The sequence below is a fragment of the Mirounga angustirostris genome, unplaced genomic scaffold, assembly GCF_029215605.1.
Source record: "Mirounga angustirostris isolate CCGP_5_RB_7025 unplaced genomic scaffold, mMirAng1.0.hap1 SCAF_11, whole genome shotgun sequence".
Lineage (NCBI taxonomy): Eukaryota > Metazoa > Chordata > Mammalia > Carnivora > Phocidae > Mirounga > Mirounga angustirostris.
Genome location: NW_026991719.1, coordinates 62499552 through 62519309, shown reverse-complemented (window position 1 = coordinate 62519309; position 19758 = coordinate 62499552). Strand labels below are relative to the sequence as shown.

General features: G+C 38.1%; 1 protein-coding gene across 1 annotated transcript in view; it reads left to right on the top strand.

Moving 5' to 3' along the window:
* LOC123841140 (fibronectin type III domain containing protein 3C1-like) overlaps positions 1–19758 on the top strand; it is a 71274-nt gene that overhangs the window by 39284 nt on the left and 12232 nt on the right. Inside the window, exon 21 of the mRNA XM_064573592.1 lies at positions 820–969. Within this exon, the coding sequence (XP_064429662.1) occupies positions 820–969 (150 nt within the window). The remainder of the gene's footprint in view (positions 1–819; positions 970–19758) is intronic.

Here is a 19758-nt window from a genome sequence, read left to right as displayed (position 1 = left end):
TCATGACCTGAGCCGAAGGCAGACGCTTAACGACTGAGCCACCCAGGTGCCCCCTAATTTAATTTTTAAAACCAAAACAAGAGATAATAAAATCAATTTATAGAACTTTGAGCCCCGCATTGGGCTCCCTGTTCGGTGGGAAGCCTGCTTCTCCCTCTCCCTCTCCCCCTGCTTGTGTTCCCTCTCTCGCTGTGTCTCTCTCTGTCAAATAAATAAATAAAATCCTTAAAAAAAAGTGACTATGAGATAATGAAGCTTTAAAAAATGTTTTGCATCCATGTGAATAGCTCCCCATTTAAATAAGCTCAAAAAATAAAAACTGGCCTAGTTTTTAAGCCACCTATGTATCTCTGAATTTTTCTTCCATTCTTCCCAGACTCTAGCAGAGGGTTTTTAGCATTGACACAAAAGCTTTAGTTTGATAATAATAAATGACAATCTGATAACAGCACTGTACAAAATCCAGAGAATACTGGAATTTGTGTTTGAACCCACTAATCAATAGTAATATTAAGCAACATTAGTATATCTAGGTTTGCTCTTTTTTAAGTAACCTATTTGAGAATACTTTTAACAAATTAAAAATAGGAATTTATCAAATATGTGGGATTAGCCAATCCTTTCTCTTAATTTTATTTGAGCCTTTTAATGTTAATTATAGTATTCTGCCTTATATTTAATTATTTCTACAATTGTCTCATACCATTTAATAGATTATGAGTTTTGATATTGAAAAATTATGTTGTAACTCTCCACAATATCTAGTATAATGACAATTTATAGAAAGAACTCAATTTCTGTGTTTGTTGCATCTTTTAGATTCCTTTGTGTAATGGTGCTGAAATCACTGAATATAGACTTGACTGGGGACAAAGTGAAGAATCAATGCACTTGATTTACACTGGCCCTTGTCTGAGCTATGAAGTTAAAGGTCTCATTCCTGCAACTACATATTTTTGCAGAGTTCAGGTAATCCCAACAGTTATTCCAATGTAAATAAGACAACAGTTATTAACCTATACTATCCACATCCATAATACTGACACCATTTCTAGTGTAGTGACTAGAAGGGATTAATAGACTTCCAAATGTTAAATATTTCTCATGTTCAGCAACATCATTCTGAGCTCCTTCACCTAGCATTTAAAGCCCCACATAATCTGGAACCTACTTTTTATGCCAACTTGATCAGCCATTATTTTTTCTACAGTTCTGTTTCCCAAATTACCTTGAACTTAACAATCACCTGAAATGCTTGTTTAAAACACTGATTCCTGCACCTTCACTCAGACTACTGAGTCAAAATTTCTAATCCAGTGACTTCTTAATCTGTAAAATTAAAAAGCACTCAAAGTGATAATTATCATCAATTAGGAAAAACTTCAGAAACTATTTCAAACAAACAAGTCTGCTCTACCACCACCCCAAGTATGCCTTGTACATTTGTTCATGCCTTATTCATTGCCTATCTTGTCCCATAAAACCAAGCTTTTGCATCAGTGCTTCCCTGAAAACCTTAGCTGGAAGTGATCTCTTCCTCCTCTGAACTACTAGAATTATAAGACACACAACATTAAGGTTTGGGGAAACAATCCAAATTTGGAAAGATCTGATATGTTGTCCCTATAAACTAAAGCCATCAAATTGTAGGAGCCCTAATACTGAGAATCTAAGTTCCATCTCCCAGATTGCCTTTCATCACTGGAAGTAATTTTTTTTTAAATCCTTTGTCAACTTTTTTGGGTATCTTTTTTTTTTTTTTTTTTGGCAAAGTGCTCTGACAATATATATTTGTGAGAAGGCCACTGCAATTGTCCAAAGGACAGGTGAGTTTATGAATATTAAGGATGCTACAATGGGAATGCTAAGACATTAATGGAGCTGAAAGATATTTGAGAAGTAAAAATCAATGGAATGTGATCCTGCCAAGACAGAATATCCCCATACCTCCCAGGTCCTCCTTCTTACAACTAAAACTCTCTGAACATAACACAACAAACAAGCATAGACTATAAATGGTGGAAAGAAAGAAAAATGTAAAAAGAAAAGGATCCTAAGGACCTCACAAATTGAAAAACAACACAGTAGTGAGCCCCTTGGGTTTCGTTATCACCACACACATGTCCCAGAAAGGGTATGGGAGAAGCCTCCAATTCAGAACTGCCAACAGAGACAGGGAAAAAATCTTCAAGAAAAGCCTACATCCCGCCAACAAAATGACTGGGAAAATGCTAGCCTAACCACAGAAAATCTCTTAAGTAATGCGCACCTTACTCCAGCCAAATGAAATTGAAATCTCAATTAAAAAACCACACACATTCCTGCCCTTCCCCAACCCTGAAATTTCAACAGGCAGAGTGGGAAGCTGACCATCCAAGCCACCCCAGAAGCAAGAAACATGCTCCAGTTTCCCTACCCAGTAGTTTCAGTTCCAGAAGGGCCAAGCACGGAGTTAATCTTCCATTCACTGCCTGGCAAAATCAGACAGTGCTCTGCTCCCATCCCCTGCCAACTGGTGTCAGTATGGCCAAGCAGGGACCTTATGATCTTCCACACCTTTTTGGATGGAAGTGGGAAGGAGCACTCTAATTCCCCTGAATGGTTAGTGTTGGCAAACTCAACTTCCACCCTCACCCAGCAGCAATGGACTGACCAAGGTGGTGTGATTCAGGCTAGTTAGCACTCTATTTTCTTCTTACCCCTGTGTCAGTGAAGCCCAATGAGAAGTTTATTTTTTTAAACTTAAGTATAGATTAATTGACATACAATATTTTTTATTATTATGTTCAATTAGCTAGCATCATTAGTTTTCTACATAGTGTTCAAAGATTCATTAGTTGCATATAACACCCAGTGCTCATCACCACATGTGCCCTCCTGAATACCCATCACCGGGCTAACCCATTCCCCCACTCCCCTCCCTTCTGTAACCCTCAGTTCAGTTCCTGGAGTCCAGAGTCTCTCATGTTTTGTCTCCCTCTCTGATTTCTTCCCATTCAGTTTTCCCTCCCTGCCCCTGTGGTCCTCTATGCTATTCCTTATATTCCACATATGAGTGAAACCATATGATAATTGTCTTTCTCTGCTTGATTTATTTCACTTAGTATAATCCCCTCCAGTTCCATCCAAGTCGAGGCAAATGGTGGGTATTCATCCTTTCTGATGGCTGAGTAATATTCCACTGTAGATATGAACCACATCTTCTTTATCCATTCATCTGTTGAAGGGCATCTCAGCTCCTTCCACAGTTTGGCTATCGTGGACACTGTTGATATGAACATTGGGGTGCATGTGCCCCTTCTCTTCACAATGTCTATATCTTTGGGGTAAATACCTAGTAGTGCATTTTAACATCTTGAGGAACCTCCATACTGTTTTCCAGAGTGGCTGTACCAGCTTGCATTCCCAGCAACGGTGTAATAGGGTTCCCTTTCTCCACATCCTCACCAACATTTGTTGTTTCCTGTCTTGTTAATTTTAGCCATTCTAACTGGTATAAGGTGGTATCTCATTGTGGTTTTGATTTGTATTTCCCTGATGGCTAGTGATGTTGAACATTTTTTCATGTGTCAGTTAGCCATTCATATGTCTTCTTTGGAGAAGTGTCTGTTCATGTCTTCTGCCCATTTTCTGACTGGATTATTTGTTTTTGGGGTGTTGAGTTTGAGAAGTTCTTTATAGATCTTGATACCAGCCCTTTATCTGGTATGTCATTTGCAAATATCTTCTCCCATTCTGTGAGTTATTTCTTAGTTTTGTTGACTGTTTCCTTTGCTGTGCAAAAGCTTTTTATCTTGATAAAGTCCCAAAGTTCATTTTTGCTTTTGTTTCCCTTGCCTTTAGAGACATGTGTTGAAAGAGGTCACTGTGGCCAATGTCAAAGAGGGTATTGCCTATGTTCTCCTCTAGGATTTTGATGGATTACTGTCTCATATTGAGGTCTTTCATCCATTTTGAGTTTATCTTTGTTTATTGTGTAAGAGAATGGTCCAGTTTCATTCTTCTGCATGTGGCTGTCCAATTTTCCCAGCACCATTTATTGAAGAGACTGTCTTTTTTTCTGTTGGATATTCTTTCCTGATTTGTCGAAGATTAGTTGACCATAGAGTTAAGGGTCCATTTCTGGGCTCTCTATTCTGTTCCATTGATTTATGTGTCTGTTTTTGTGCCAATATCATGCTATCTTGATGATCACAGCTTTGTAATATAGCTTGAAGTCAGGCATTGTGAAGCCCCCTGTTTTGGTTTTCTTTTTTAACAATTCCCTGGCCATTTGGGGTCTTTTCTGGTTCCATACAAATTTTAGGATTGCTTGTTCCAGCTCTGTGAAAACTGTTAATGGTATTTTGATAGGGATTGCGTTGAAAGTGTAGATTGCTCTGGGCAGCATAGACATTTTCACAATGTTTATTCTTCCAATCCATGAGCATGGAATGTTTTTCCATCTCTTTGTGTCTTCCTCAATTTCTTTCATAAGTGTTCTGTAGTCACTAGAGTATAGATCTTTCACCTCTTTGGTTAGGTTTATTCCTAGGTATCTTATGGTTTATGGTGCTATTATAAATGGAATCAATTCCTTAATTTCTCTTTCTTCAGTCACATTGTTAGTGTATAGAAATGCAACTGATTTCTGTGCATTGATTTTGTATCATGCCATGTTGCTGAATTGCTGTATCAATTATAATAATTTTGGGGTGGAGTCTTTCGGATTTTCCACATAAAGTAACGTGTCATCTGCAATGACAGAGAGTTTGACTTCTTCTTTGCCAATCTGAATGCATTTTATTTCTCTTTGTTGTCTAATTGCTGATGCTAGGACTTCTAGTACTATGTTAAACAAAAGTGGTGAGAGTGGGCTTCCCTGTTGTGTTCCTGACCTTATGGGAAAAGCTCTCAGCTTTTTCCCCGTTGAGAATGATATTCGCTGTGGGCATTTCATAGATGGTTTTTATCATATTGAGTTATGTTCCCTCTATCCCTATATTTTGAAGAGTTTTAATCAGGAAAGGATGCTGTATTTTGTCAAATGCTTTTTCTGCATTGACTGAGAGGATCATATGGTTCTTGTCTTTTCTTTGTTAATGTGATCTATCAGTTGATTGATTTTCAAATGTTGAACCACCCTTGTATCCCAGGAATAAACCCCACCTGGTCATAGGGAATAATCCTTTTAATGTACTGTTGGATCCTATTGGCTAGGATCTTGTTGAGTATTTTGGTATCCATGTTCATCATGGATACTGGTCTGTAATTCTCCTTTTTGATGGGGTCTTTGTCTGGTTTGGGGATCAGGGTAATGCTGGCCTCATAGAATGAGTTTGGAAGTTTCCCTTCCATTTCTGTTTTTTGGAACAGCTTCAGTAGAATAGCTATTATTTCTTCTTTAAATGTTTGGTAGAATTCCCGTGGGAAGCCATCTGGCCCTGGACTCTGGATTTTGGGGAGGTTTTGATTACTGCTTCAATCTTATTACTGGTTATTGGTCTATTCAGATTGTCTATTTCTTCCTGTTTCAGTCTTAGTAGTTTCCAAGTTTCCAGGAAGGCATCCATTCCTTCCAGGTTGCTTAATTTGTTGGCATATAGTTGCTGGTAATAATTTCTAATAATTATTTCTATTTCCTTGGTGTTAGTCTTGATCTCTTCCTTTTCATTCTTGATTTTGATTTGGGTTCTTTCCCTTTTCTTTTGGATAAGTCTGGCCAGAGGTTTATCGATCTTATTAATTCTTTTTTTTTTTTTAAGATTTTATTTATTTTTTAGAGAGCGAGCGAGAGAGAAACAGCATGAGAGGGGAGAGGGTCAGAGGGAGAAGCAGGCCCCCTGCTAAGCCGGGAGCCCGATGTGGGACTCGATCCCAGGACCCTGGGGTCACGACCTGAGCCGAAGGCAGATGCTTAACCATCTGAGCCACCCAGGCGCCCTCGATCTTATTAATTCTTAACTATTGAAAGATATGAATTTAGTGTCATCATATTGTCTGTAAAGTCCCTGTTTCTATAGATTATCTCTTTAAATTTCTGGTCTGGTCTATATTACTCTTGGGGGTCTTTCTTCTTTTATAGAATCTCCCTTAAGATTTCTTGCAGGGCTGGCTTGGTGGTCACATATTCTTTCAGTTTCTGCCAGTCCTGGAAGCTCTTTAGCTCTCCATCCATTCTGAATGACAGCCTTGCTGGATAAAGCATACTTGCCTTCATGTTCTTCTCATTTAGTACCCTGAATTATGTCTTTCCAGCCCTTTCTGGCTTGCCAGGTCTCTCTGGATAGGTCTGATGTTATTCTGATGTTCCTCCCTCCATACATAAGAAATCTTTTCCCCCTAACTTCTCTCAGGATAGCTTCCTTGGCTCTAAGATTTGCAAGTTTCACTATTATATGCTGGGGTGTTGGTGTATTTTTATTGATCTTGGGAGGAGTCCTCTCTGCTTCTTGGACATGAATGCTTGTTTCCTTCCCCAGGTTAGGGAAGTTCTCAGCTATGATTTGCTTAAATATGCCTTCTAGTCCTCTCTCTCTCTCTCTCTCTCCATCCCCTGAGGGATCCCAATAATTCTGACATTGGAATGTTTCAAGACATCTTTGATCTAAGTCTGTTCTCATGGGCTTCTACCTGCCTATCCCTATCCTCCTCGGTTTCCTTCCTTTCTATCAGCTTATCTTCTAGATCACTGATTCATTGTTCTGCCTTGTTTACCCTGGCTGTTAAAGAGTATCCAGTTTAGACTGCATCTCATTCATAGCATTTTTAGTTCGGCCTGATTAGATCTCATTTCTGCCCTTAGAGATTCTATATTGTCGCTAATGCTTTTCTCAAGCCTAGCTATTGACTTCATGATTGCTACCCTGAAGTCTATCTCTGACATCTTTCTTATATCCATATCCATTAGATCTGTGGCAGAGGACATTGTCTCTGATCCTTTTCTTTGTTGGGAGTTCCTCCTTCTAGTCATTCTGTTGAGGGATGGTTGAGGGAATGGACAGCGTCCAAAATATCAACCATGACCCAAGCAAAAAACATCTACGAAAAAATCCAAAGTGGGCGAAAGCTACCACAGATATGCCATCAAAGCCAAGATGATCGAAAACAATAAAAAAGAAAGGAAAAAAAAGAGGGGGGCGGGGAGAAAGATTATAATCTCTCAGGGTGGACACAGCAGGGTGATCTGCCTGTTCCTGCTTGATTTTTGGTCTGTGTGGTAGAAGACACTATATCCCAAAATTGCAAAGAAATCAGAACTTACATATATATCAAGATAAAATTGAATAGAGTGAAAACTGGGCTAGTATGGGGTATAAATCTATAAAGCATATATGTGAAAAAGAAAATAAAAGTTAAGAAGCAACTTTAAAACATAGGTTGGGAAATACAAATTATTTGAAATGGGAGCAGGGTTTAAAAAAAAAAGAAACCAAAAAAGAAATGTAAAATTTTAGCCTAAAGTATAAACAAGTTGTGAGGGAACAGCTGGAACTCCCTATTATTTTCCCCTGGCACTGGAGTTTTACAGTTCTGTGGGAAATAAGCTTAAGCTTATTCACCTGTTCTTCCAGTCTGTCTTCTGGGGGAGGGGCCTGCTTGCCTGTGTGGGGTTGCCCCACCCCTTGTCAGGGGGATGGGCTTAATGTGAGCTGGTTGGCTGCGTGGCTTTTATTCCCTGGCATCTTTCCACTTCTCTTTAGAGGGTCAGAGCTAACATGGCCCTGCAGCCCAGAGCCACAATGTTGGGGTCGACACCCCTCAACAGATCCTCCAGTTCAGTCCGTCTCCACTTCTGCCTGTACCAATCTCCACAGACTTGAGCATTTTCTGGAGGAGGGGCCTGTTGCGTTGATTCTCAAATGTCTTTGCCCCAGGCAGAATTGCACTGCCCTTGCCAGGAGCCAGGCTAAGTCATCTGCCCCGGTTTGCTCTCTGTGGCTTTTGTTCCCTGAAGGCTTTCCACACAGCTTTAGAGGATTAGAATGAAAATGGCAGCCTCCCAATCTCTGGCCCTGGAACCGAAAGCTTGGGGCCCCACTCCTCTGTGAGCCCACAGAGAAAAGCAGTCAATCACTCCTGTTACTCCTAGTCTCCCTAGTCTCTAGCACTCCGTGTCCACCTGGCCTGTGACAGAGCATTGCTATCTCTGGCACACGGCCCTGTTTGAAGTCTCCAAACCCAGCAGATTCCTGCCATAGGCTCCTGCACCACTCCTCCCAGGGAAGGAAGGGGGCTGTCCCTGGTTCTGCCACTTGTTGGGCCCCTATTTGAAGAGCAGTGGCCTGACTGTGCCGCAGATCACAGTTTATGGCAACCCCGAGCTGATAGCCCACTCCTCGGCTCACTCTTCGTGGCCAGCTTCCCTGCTCCAATACCTGGGAGCTCTGCCACACTCAGGCACCCCCGCTCCTCCTGTGACCCCAAGGATCCTGAGACCACACTCTCCCAGGAAGGGTTCCACCTCCCACTTAGCTGCCTGAGTGACATCCCTCATCGGAGCAGACTTCTGTTCTAATTTTGTGCTCCACTGCTCTATCACTTGCCAGTAGCCAGCTGAGGGAGGCTCCCTCCCCCCATGGTCTGTCTTCCCATATATGGCCTTGGATTCACTTCTCCACATCTCCTACCTTGCGGTAAATGGTCGCTTGTCTATTTGTAGAATTGCAGCTATTCTTTTCTTCAATCTCCAGTTGAGTTCACAGGTGTTCAGAATGGTTTGATAGCTATCTAGCTGAATTCCTGGGACCAGATGAAATTAAGGTCTCCTACTCCTCTGCCATCTTGGACTCCTCCCCCACAGTGAGAAGTTTAACCTACAGTTCCACCTACCAGCACTGAGACGAATGAGGACATGGGAAGCAGGACTAGGCAACATTCAGGTCCCTCCTTCACCTGCTGTCCACTGAGGAGCTCAGCCTGCATCTCTACTCAGCAACAAAAAGGCAAATCTAGGTGGTGGGAGGCTATGCTACTTGGCACCCTACTCCCCCACTCCCTTCTCCTGGTGTCATTAGGACACAACTGGGAACTGAGCTTCCACCTCCACCCTAAAGGAACACAGAGATATTAGTCAGTTCTCCATTTACCCCTTCATGGTATCATCAGGGACCAGTGAGGAGCTGAGCTTAGACCCACACTCAGAGACAGTCATATGGTGAAAATAGTTGCCCTATATAATAACCAAAATAAAAACCTTACTGAATGGGTTCAATAGTAGAGTGATGACAGAAGACAGAATCTGTGAACCTGAAGACAGATTAATAAAATCTGAATACAGATTGAGTAACAGAAAAGATTTTAAAAGAAAAAAATGAACAAAGTTTCAGGGACATATGGAACAATAACAAAAGAGCTAATATTCATATCACTAAACTCCCAGAAGGAGAGAAGATAAAGAGTGGAAATGAGGGCGCCTGGGTGGCTCAGTTGGTTAAGCGACTGCCTTCGGCTCAGGTCATGATCCTGGAGTCTCCGGATCGAGTCCCGCATTGGGCTCCCTGCTCGGCAGGGAGTCTGCTTCTCCCTCTGACCCTCCCCACTCTCATGCTCTCTCTATCTCATTCTCTCTCTCAAATAAATAAATAAAATCTTAAAAAAAAAAAAAAGAGTGGAAATGAAAAATTGTCCAAAGAAACAATAAAAACTTCCCAATTTGGGGAAAAACATAAACCAAACAATTTAAAGAACTGAGAAAATCTAAAATAGGACAGATCTGAAGAAATCCACACTACCAAAACATATCATAATTAACCTTTTGAAAATAAAAAACAAATAAAAAAAAATCCTTAAAGCACCCAGAGAGAAATGGTACATTACTTATAGGTGAAAATCAACTCAAAAGACAAATATATCTTTTGAAACCATGGAGGCCAGAAATAAGTGGCACATTTTTCAAGTCCTGAAAGAAATTAACTGTCTACTTGAAATTATATTCAGTAAAATTGTTCTTCAGGAATGAAAAGAAAATAGACATTCTCGGATAAGGAAAACTAAGAATTTGTTGCCAGTAAAACTCCCAATAAAAATTGGATACAGAAAGCACTCTTTTAAAAAAAGGAAATGATAACAAAAGAAGGCTTAGAACTTCAGCAAAGAAGTGACATTGGGGTTCTGGTCCAAGATGGTGACATAACAGGCTCCTGAACTCATCTCCTTCCACAGACACACTGAAACCACAGTTAAACATGGAACAATTTCCTCTGAAAGAAATCCAGAAATTAGCTGAGGGACTTATAAACACCAGAAAAATGAGAGAAAAAAACACATCAAAATGGGTAAGAAAAGCTGAGATATACTCTCAATATAAACTCCACATACAGCACAGCAGCATACAATGGGGAGGAAACTCACAACCGCCAGTTTTTCTCTGAGGAGTGAGGAATTTGGGTCCAACACCTAGCACACCAAGTTTGAAAACCTCCACCTAATGGGCAGGCCCCTAAAATACCTAGCTCTGAAAGCAAATGGGGAATGCATCCATGAGACCCACAACACTGTACCAAACAAAGAAACAGTCTTAATGGGCTTGCTAGGACTCACACTGGCTATCCCCTCAGGTCTCAGTGCAGAGGTAGTAGAAACACCCATCTCCCAGCCTTTCCCTGAAAAAGGCCTATTTGAATATTTTTAAAGCTGTAACCTAAGAGTCAGCCTCCTAATTTAGCACACATCTAAGTGATAAATACAATCTCCATCTGCCACACTCCAGGTCACTAGTATCTCCTTGAAAGGAGCTTGTGCACATGTATGGCACCCCAGCATTGTGGTTGCCGCCCAAAGGATGCAACAATTGATTTCCTGGCTCTGGTGGCCAGTGAAGCTTGTATTTACAGGTTTCAGAGTACTGTAGCAAACAAAGAAACAGTTCTTGACTGGCTGTAACCCCAGGGCTTAGTACAGGGGCACAAGTCGGAAACACCCATTTCCCAGTCTTTCCCTGAAAGAGTCTGTTTTGCATATCTTACAAGCTGCAGCTGAGGGTCCAGCTTCCAATAAGCTTGAATTGAGGTGCTGATTGGTATCCTCCCCTTTGGGACACTGACAGATACTGGCATACCTTAAACCACTGGAACCACTAAGAACAAAGAATCTAGCTTGCACAATCACTAAGGGCTAGGACCAGGCCAAATGATAATGTTCATCTTCTACACAAGGCTACTCCTTCAAGACTGTGAGAGAGGTAGATGTTCTATCTAATGCACAGAAAGGTAAAATAAGGAAAAAGAGAATATTTTCCAAGCAAAAGACCAAGATAAACCTCCAGAAACAGCCTTTAATAAAATGGAGATAAGATATTTACCTGATAAGGAGTTCAAAATAGTGGTCATAAAGATACTCACCAAAGTCAGAAGAACAATGCATGAACAAAGTGAAAATTTCAACAAAGAGATAGAAAGTTAAAAAGTACCCAACAGAAATCACATAGGTAAAGAATATAACTGAACTGAGAAATTCAATAAAACGGTTGAACAACAGACAAGATCAAGTGTAAGAGAAAGGATCAGCAAACTTGAAGACAGGGCAGTAGAACTCATGCAATCACAGGAACAAAAAGAAAAAAATGAAAAGGAGGGGACTTATGGGCTATTATAAAGGAAACCAATATACGCTTATAGGGATCCCAGAAGGAGGACAGAGAAAAAGGGGAAGAAAGCTTATTCAATGAAATGGTGGCTAAAATATTCCCTAAACTAGGGAAGGAAATAGCCATCTAGATCCAAAAAGTTCTGAAAGACCAACTAAGATAATCCAAAAAGACCCATTACACAGACACATAATTGTCAAAAGTTAAAGACAAAGAAAGAATCTTAAAAACAGCAAAAGAAGAACAACTTGCTACATGCAAGAGAACATAACAATATCAGCAGATTTTTCAGCAGAAACTTTGCAAGAAAGAAGACAGTGGCATGATATATTCAAAGAGCTGAAAGAAAAAACTGCGAACAAGGAATACTCTACCCAGGAAGGTTGTCCTTCAGAATTAAAGGAGAGATCAAGAATTTCCCAGACAAGCAAAACCTGAAGGAGTTCATCACCAACACACAACAACACAAAATTTTAAAAGGACTTTTAAAGCTGAATGAAAGGACACTAATTAGTAACAGGGAAACATGAAAGTATAAATCACAGTGGTAAAAGTAATTATATAGTTAAATTCTGAATACTATAGTGTAACATTGGTGGGTAAGACACTTATAAATCTAATGTGAAGGTTAAAAGGTGAAAGTACTAAAAACGATTACAATAATTTAATGTATACATAAGATAAAAACGTGTAAATTGTGCCAATTGAAGACATAAAATGGAGGTTAGAGTAAAAATACAGGCCTTTAGTACACATTCAAACTTAAGTTGCTATCAGCTTAAAATAGACTGTTATAAATATGTTTTTTATAAATCTCAAGGTAATCACAAAGCAAGAACCTATAATACATACACAAGAGAGAAAGAAAGGAATCTAAAGATATCACTGTAGAAAATTATCAAATCACAAAGAGCAAGAGAATCTTATTTATTCTCTCCAGAGAACAATTAAAATTGCAGTAGTAAGTCCAAACATATCAATAATTGCTTCAAATATAAATGGATTCAATTTTACAGTCAAAAGGCACAATTCTACAGTCAAAATGGCTGATAAAATAACAAGACCCAACTATATATAATGTCTAAAAGTGATTCACTTCAGCTCTAAGGACACACACAAAGTGAAGGAATAGGAAAAGATATTCCATGCAAAAGGAAACTAAAAGAAGGTAGGGATAGATCTACTTATATTTGACAAAACAGACTTTCAGCCAAAGACAGCAATAAGAGAGAAAGTTACTATATAGTGGAAAATGGCCTAATCCAACAAGAGGATATATCATTTGTAAATATTGATGAACCCAACATAAGAACACCTAAATATATAAGGCAAAAACTAACAGACCTGAAGGGAGAAACAAACAACAATGCAATAATAGTAGGAAACTTCAATATTCCACTTTCAACAATGGATATATTGCCTGAACAGAAAGTGAAAAAGGAAACACGGGATTTAAACTGTATGTTAGACTAGATGGACTTAACAGATATTTACAGAACATTCCATCCAACAGCAGCATACGCATTCTTCTCAAGTGCATATGCAATACTTTCCGGGATAGATCATATGTTATGTCACAAAAAAACCTTAAAAAATTTAAGATGATTGAAATATCAAGCATCTTTTCCAACCACAATGGTATGAAACTAGACATTAATTATTAAGAAGAAAACTAGAAAATTCACAGATATGTGGAGACTAAAACAACATGCTACTGAATAGTCAATGGATCAAATAAGAAATCAAAAGAGAAATAAAAAAATATCTTGAGACAAATGAAAATGTAAATACAATATACCAAAACTTAATGGAATGCAGCAAAAGCAGTTCTAAGAGGGAACTTCATAGTGATAAATGGCTACAATAAGGAAAAAGAAAGTACTCAAACAAACTAAATTTACTTAAGGAAATTTAAGGAACTAGAAAAAGGAACTAGAAAAAGAAAAACAACCTAAGCCTAGTAGAATGAAGGAAATAACACAATGAGCTAACAATAAACTAGTTAAATGAAATAACAAAGATCAGAGTGGAAATAAATAGAGACTAAAAAAATAGAGATCCACAAAACTGAGACATGGGTGTTTTTCTTAAAGATAAACAAAATAGAAAAACCCTTATCTAGACTTACTAAGAAAATAAAAATTAGGATTCTTTTTAAAGATTTTATTTATTTTAGAGAAAGAGAGAATGCACGAGCTGGGGGAGGGGCAGAGGGAGAAAGAGGGGAAGCAGACTCCCCACTGAGCAAGGAGCCTGACACAGGGCTTGATCTCAGGACCCCAAGATCATGACCTGAGCTGAAACCAAGAGTCAGATGCCTAACTGACTGAGCCACCCACGCACCCCAAGAAATAAGGTTTCTAATAAACAAAATTAGAAATGAAAGAGGAGACTTTCCAACTGATGCCCCAGAAATACAAAACACCATAAGAGAGTGCTATGAACAATTATATGCCATGTTAAAAAAGGCAGAAGAAATGAATATATGCCTAGAAACATACAACCTACACAGACTGAATCATGAATAGAGAATACGAACAGATCAATAATAAGTAAGGAAACTGAATCACTAATAAAAAATTTACCAATAAAGAAAAGTCCAGGACCTATCAGCTTTACTGGTGAATTATACCAAACATTTACAGAATTAATAGAAATCCTCAAACACTTTCAAAAAATAGAAGAGGAAAGGATACTTCAAAATTCATTTTATGAGACCAACATTACAATACTACACCAGACAATACAATACAAGAAAAGAAAATTACAGTTTCCCCAAGAAACATAGATGCAGGGGCACCTGGGTGGCTCAGTCATTAAGCGTCTGCCTTCAGCTCGGGTCATGATCCCAGACCTGGGATCGAGCCCCACATCAGGTTCCCTGCTCAGCAGGAAGCCTGCTTCTCCCTTTCCCACTCCTCCTGCTGGTGCTCCTGCTCTCGCTGTCTCTCTCTCTGTGTCAAATAAATAAATAAAATCTTTTTAAGAAAAAAGAAACATAGATGCAAAAATCCTCAACAAAATATTAGCAAACCAAATTCAACAATACATTAAAAGGATCACACACTATTATCAAGTGGAATTTATTTCAGGAATGCAAGGATGGTTCAACATCTACAAGTCAATCAGTGTGATACACCACATTAATGAAATGAAGGATAAAAATCATATGATCAAAAAAATCATATGATCCTCTCAATAGATGTAGAAAAAGCATTTGACAAAATTAGACATCCATTCACAGTAAAACAACAAAACAAAAAAACTCTCAACAAACTGGTTAGGGAGTGATCATACCCCAACATAATAAAGGCCATATATGACATGCTCACAGCTAACACTATTCTCCCATCCAAGTACTAACCAGGCCCGACCCTAGCTAACACTATTCTCAACAGTAAAAAGCTAAAAGTTTTTCTACCAAGATCAGTTACGAGACAAGGATATGAACTCTTGCCACTTTCAGTCAACATAGTCCATGGAGTACTAGCCAGAGCAATTAGGGAAGAAAAAGAAAAGGCATCCAAATCATAAAGAAGTAAAACCATCCCTATTTTCAGGTGATACATTATATGTAGAACATTCTAAAGACTCCACCAAAAAAATCATAATTGAGGGTGCCTGGGTGGCTCAGTCAGTTAAGCATCTGCCTTTGGCTCAGGTCATGATCCCAGAGTCCTGGGATCAAGCCCTGCACTGGGCTACCTGCTCAGCAGAGAGCCTGCTTCTCCCTCTCCCTGCTGCCTGACACTCCCCTTCCTTGTGGTGTGTGTGTGTGTGTGTGTGTGTGTGTGTGAAATAAATAAAATCTTTAAAAGAAAAAGAAATCATAATTGAATTCCATAAAGTTACAGCAGACAAAATCAATATACAAAAGTAAGCTGTGTGGGGCACCTGGGTGGCTCAGTTGGTTGAGCGTCTGACTCAGGTTTGGCTCAGGTCATGATCTCAGGGTCATGGGATTGAGCCCCGTGTTGGGCTCCGTGTTCACTGGGGAGTCTGCTTGGGATTTTTTCTCTCCCTCTCTGCCCCACCCCCCTCAAATAAATAAATAAATCTTAAAAAAAAAAGTTGTGTTTCTATACACTAATAACAATCTGAAAGAGAAACTAAGTAGATAATCCCATTTATGACTGCATCAAAAAGAATAAAATACTAAGGAATAAATTCAACCAAGGTGAAGGATCTATTTACTGAAACTGTAAGACATTGTTGAAAGAAACTGAGGAAGACATAAATAAATGGAAAGATATTCTGTGCCCATGGATTGGAAGAATTAACATTGTTAAAATATCTATAACTACCACAGAATCTACAGATTCAACACAACCCCTATAAGAATTCTAGTAATATTTATCACATTAATAAAACAAACAGTTCTAAAACTTCTATGGAACCACAGAAGACTCCAAATAGCCAAAAAAAATCCTGACAGAGAAAAGGAGAGGCATAACATGTCCTCCTTTCAAACTGTATTACAATGCTATAGCAATCTAAACACTATGGTACTAGCACAGAAACCAATACATAAATCAATGGAACAGAATAGAGATCCCAGAAATAAACAGGACATATGGTCAATTAATTTATATCATAGGAGACAAGAATATACAAGAGGAAATGGATTATCTCTTCTAAATAGTAAACTGGACAGCCATGTGCAAAAGAATGAAACTGAACCACTATCTTACACCATACACAAAAATCAATAAAAAATGACTTAATGACTTCAATATAAGAACTGAAATCATAAAAATCCTAGGAGAAAACATAGGGGGTAAGCCTCTTGACATAGTTGTACCAATGATATTTTGGATTTGACACCAACAGCAAAGGCATCAAAAGTAAAAACAAATAAGTGGGACTACATCAAACTAAAATCCTTCAGCACAGCAAATTAAACATTAAAAAAGTTAAAAGATAGGGCACCTGGGTGGCTCAGTTGGTTAGGCGTCTGACTCTTCGTTTTGGCTCAAGTCATGATCTTGTGGCTGTGGGACTGAGCCCTGTGTTGGGCTGTGACAGTGTGGAATCTGCTTCAGATTCTCTCCCCCTCTACCTCTCATTCACTTTCTCTCAAATAAATAAAAACAATCTTTTTTAAAAAGTTATAAAGAAACCTATGGAATGAGAGAAAATATTTGGAAATCATGTATCTGATACAAAGGTTAAAATATATGAGGAACTCATATAATTCAATAGCAAAATAGTACTCATTCAATTTAAAAATGAGCAGAGGAGTGCCTGGGTGGCTCAGTCATTAAGCGTTTGCCTTGGGCTCAGGTCATGATCCCAGGGTCCTGGGATCGAGCCCCATATCGGGCTCCCTGCCCTGTGGGAAGCCTGCTTCTCCCTCTCCCACTTCCCCTGCTTGTGTTCCCTCTCTCGCTGAGTCTCTATCAAATAAATAAATAAAATCTTTAAAATACATATACATATATCCTCTCATAAATAAATAAATAAATAAATAAATAAATAAATAAATAAATAAATAAATAGCAGAGCAACTGAATAGACATATTTCCAAAGAAAACATACAAATGTTCAACAGGTACATAAAAAGATGATCAACATGACTAAACATCAGAGAAATACAAACCAAAACTACATGAGATATTATCCCATACCCATCAGAGTAGCTATCATCACACTTTTTTGTATTTTAATTCCAATATAGCTAAAATACAGTGTTACATTAGTTTCAGCTGTACAATATAGTGATTCAATAATTCCATACATCACCCAGTGCTCACAAGTGCACTGTTTAATCCCAATCACCTATTTACCTCATCCCCTAACCCCTCCAAAAGTTTGCTTTCTATATTTAGAGTTTGTTTCTTGGTTTCTCTCTTTTTCCTTTCCTAATTTCTTTTGTTTTTTAAATTCTACATATGAGTGAAATCATATGGTATTTGTCTTTCTCTGACTTATTTCACGTAACATTATACTCTCTAGCTCCATCCATGTCATTACAAATAGCAAGATTTCATTCTTTTTTATGGCTGAATAATATTCTGTCATACATATATACCACACCTTTACCCATTCATCTATTGATGTGTACTTGGACTGATTCCATAATTTGGCTGTTATAAATAATGCTGCAATACACAAGGAGGTACATGTATCCCTTTGAATTAGTGTTTTTGTATTTGGGGGGTAAATAGTGTGAATACTGGACTGTAGGGGAGTCCTATTCTTAACATTATGAGGAACCTCCATACCACTTTCCACAGTGGCTGCACCAGTTTGCATTCCCACCAAAAGAGCAAGAGGGGTGCTTTTTCTCCACATTCTAGCCAATGTTTGCTGTTTATTGTGGGGTTTTTTTAGCCATTCTCAAAGGTATGAGGTGATATCTCATTATAGTTTTGATTTGCATTTCCCTGATGATTAGTGATGTTGAGCATCTTTTTGTGTGTCTGTAATCCATGTGTATGTCTTTTTTGGAGTAATCAACATAAACTTCACACCTTATGTAAAAATTAACTCAAAATGGACCATAGAAAACTGAAAATTAAAATATAAAACTATAAAGCTTTTGGAAAAAATCACAGAAGATCTTCAGGATCTAATGTAGGCAATGAGTTCTTAAACTTCATACCAAAAGCACAATCCATAAAATGAAAAATTGATAAATTTGACCTCCTCAAACTTTTTAAAAAGATATTATTTATTTATTTGAGAGAGGGAGTGAGAGAGCACAAGCAGGGGGAGCGGCAGAGGGAGAAGGAGAAGCAGGTTCCCTGATGAGCAGGGAGCCTGATGTGGGGCTCTATCCTAAGACCCTGGGATCATGACCTGAGCTGAAGGCAGATGCTTAACCAACTGAGCCACCCAGGTGCCCCTGACCTCCTCAAACTTAAGAAGTTTTACTCTGCATAAGACCCTGTGAGGAGAACAAAAAACACAAGCATAGACTGGAAGAAAATCTTTACAAAACACGTATCTGACAATGGACTAATACCTAGAATGTATAAAGAACTCTCAAAAGTCAACAGTTAAAAATCCAAACAACCCAATTACAAAACAGGCAAAAGACATGAAGAGACCATTCACTGAAGAGGATATACAGATAAACACATGAAAAGACCTACAACATTATTAGTCATTAGGGAAATGCACAATGAGATATCAACACACCTAATCAAAATGGCTAATAAGAAACAGTAATAACACTAAATGCTGGCAAAGATGTAAAGAAACTGGACTAATCATACATTTCTGGTGTGAATTACATCCACTCTGTAAAATAGTATGGGAGTTTCTTACAAAACTAAACATGCACTTACTAATATGCCCAGCACTTTTGGGCACTTATCCCAGAGAAATGAAAATGTATGTCCACAATAAAACCTGTACATGGATATACATAACTCCTTATTTGTAAAAGCCAAAAACTAGAAATGACTGATTATCACATGATCACATTAATAGTTTTAATATATAAATATTTTTATTTATAAATAAATAGTTTTAAAAATTAGCACATTCATACATGGTATACTATTTGGGAATAACTTCAACATATAAATAGTTTTAAAAATTAGCACATTCAACATATAAATAGTTTTAAAAATTAGCACATTCATATAAATAGTTTTAAAAATTAGCACATTCATACATGGTATACTATTTGGGAATAAAAAGAATCAAACTATTGATTCACACAACTTCAATGGATCTCAGGGGAATTATGCTGACTGAAAAAAAAGCCTATCTAAAAAATTTACATACTGCATTATTCTATTTATATAACATTCTTGAAATAGCAAAAATACAGGTTAAAGAATAAAATACTAGTTGTCAAAGATTAGAAAAAGAGGGAAGGAAGTTGCTGTGAGTATAAAAGTATAGTACAAGGGATACTTGCAATGGAATATCCTAACTGTTGGTTGTCACATTAAGCTACACATCTGATAAAACTACGTATAACACTATACAAATGAGTGCATGTAAAACTGGTGAAATCTGAATAATGTCAATGGATTTTATCAATGTCAATTTCCTGATTGTATATTGTACTATAGTTATGCAAAATGTTCCTTTTGGGGTAAAGTGTGTAAATTGTACATTTAAGTCCACAATGATCTCAAAATAAAAAAATTTTACAAAATCAATAAAACAGTGAATTGATGTGAACTTCAGACTACCACCAACAGAGATAGTAACTAGAAAATAAAGGAAAGAAA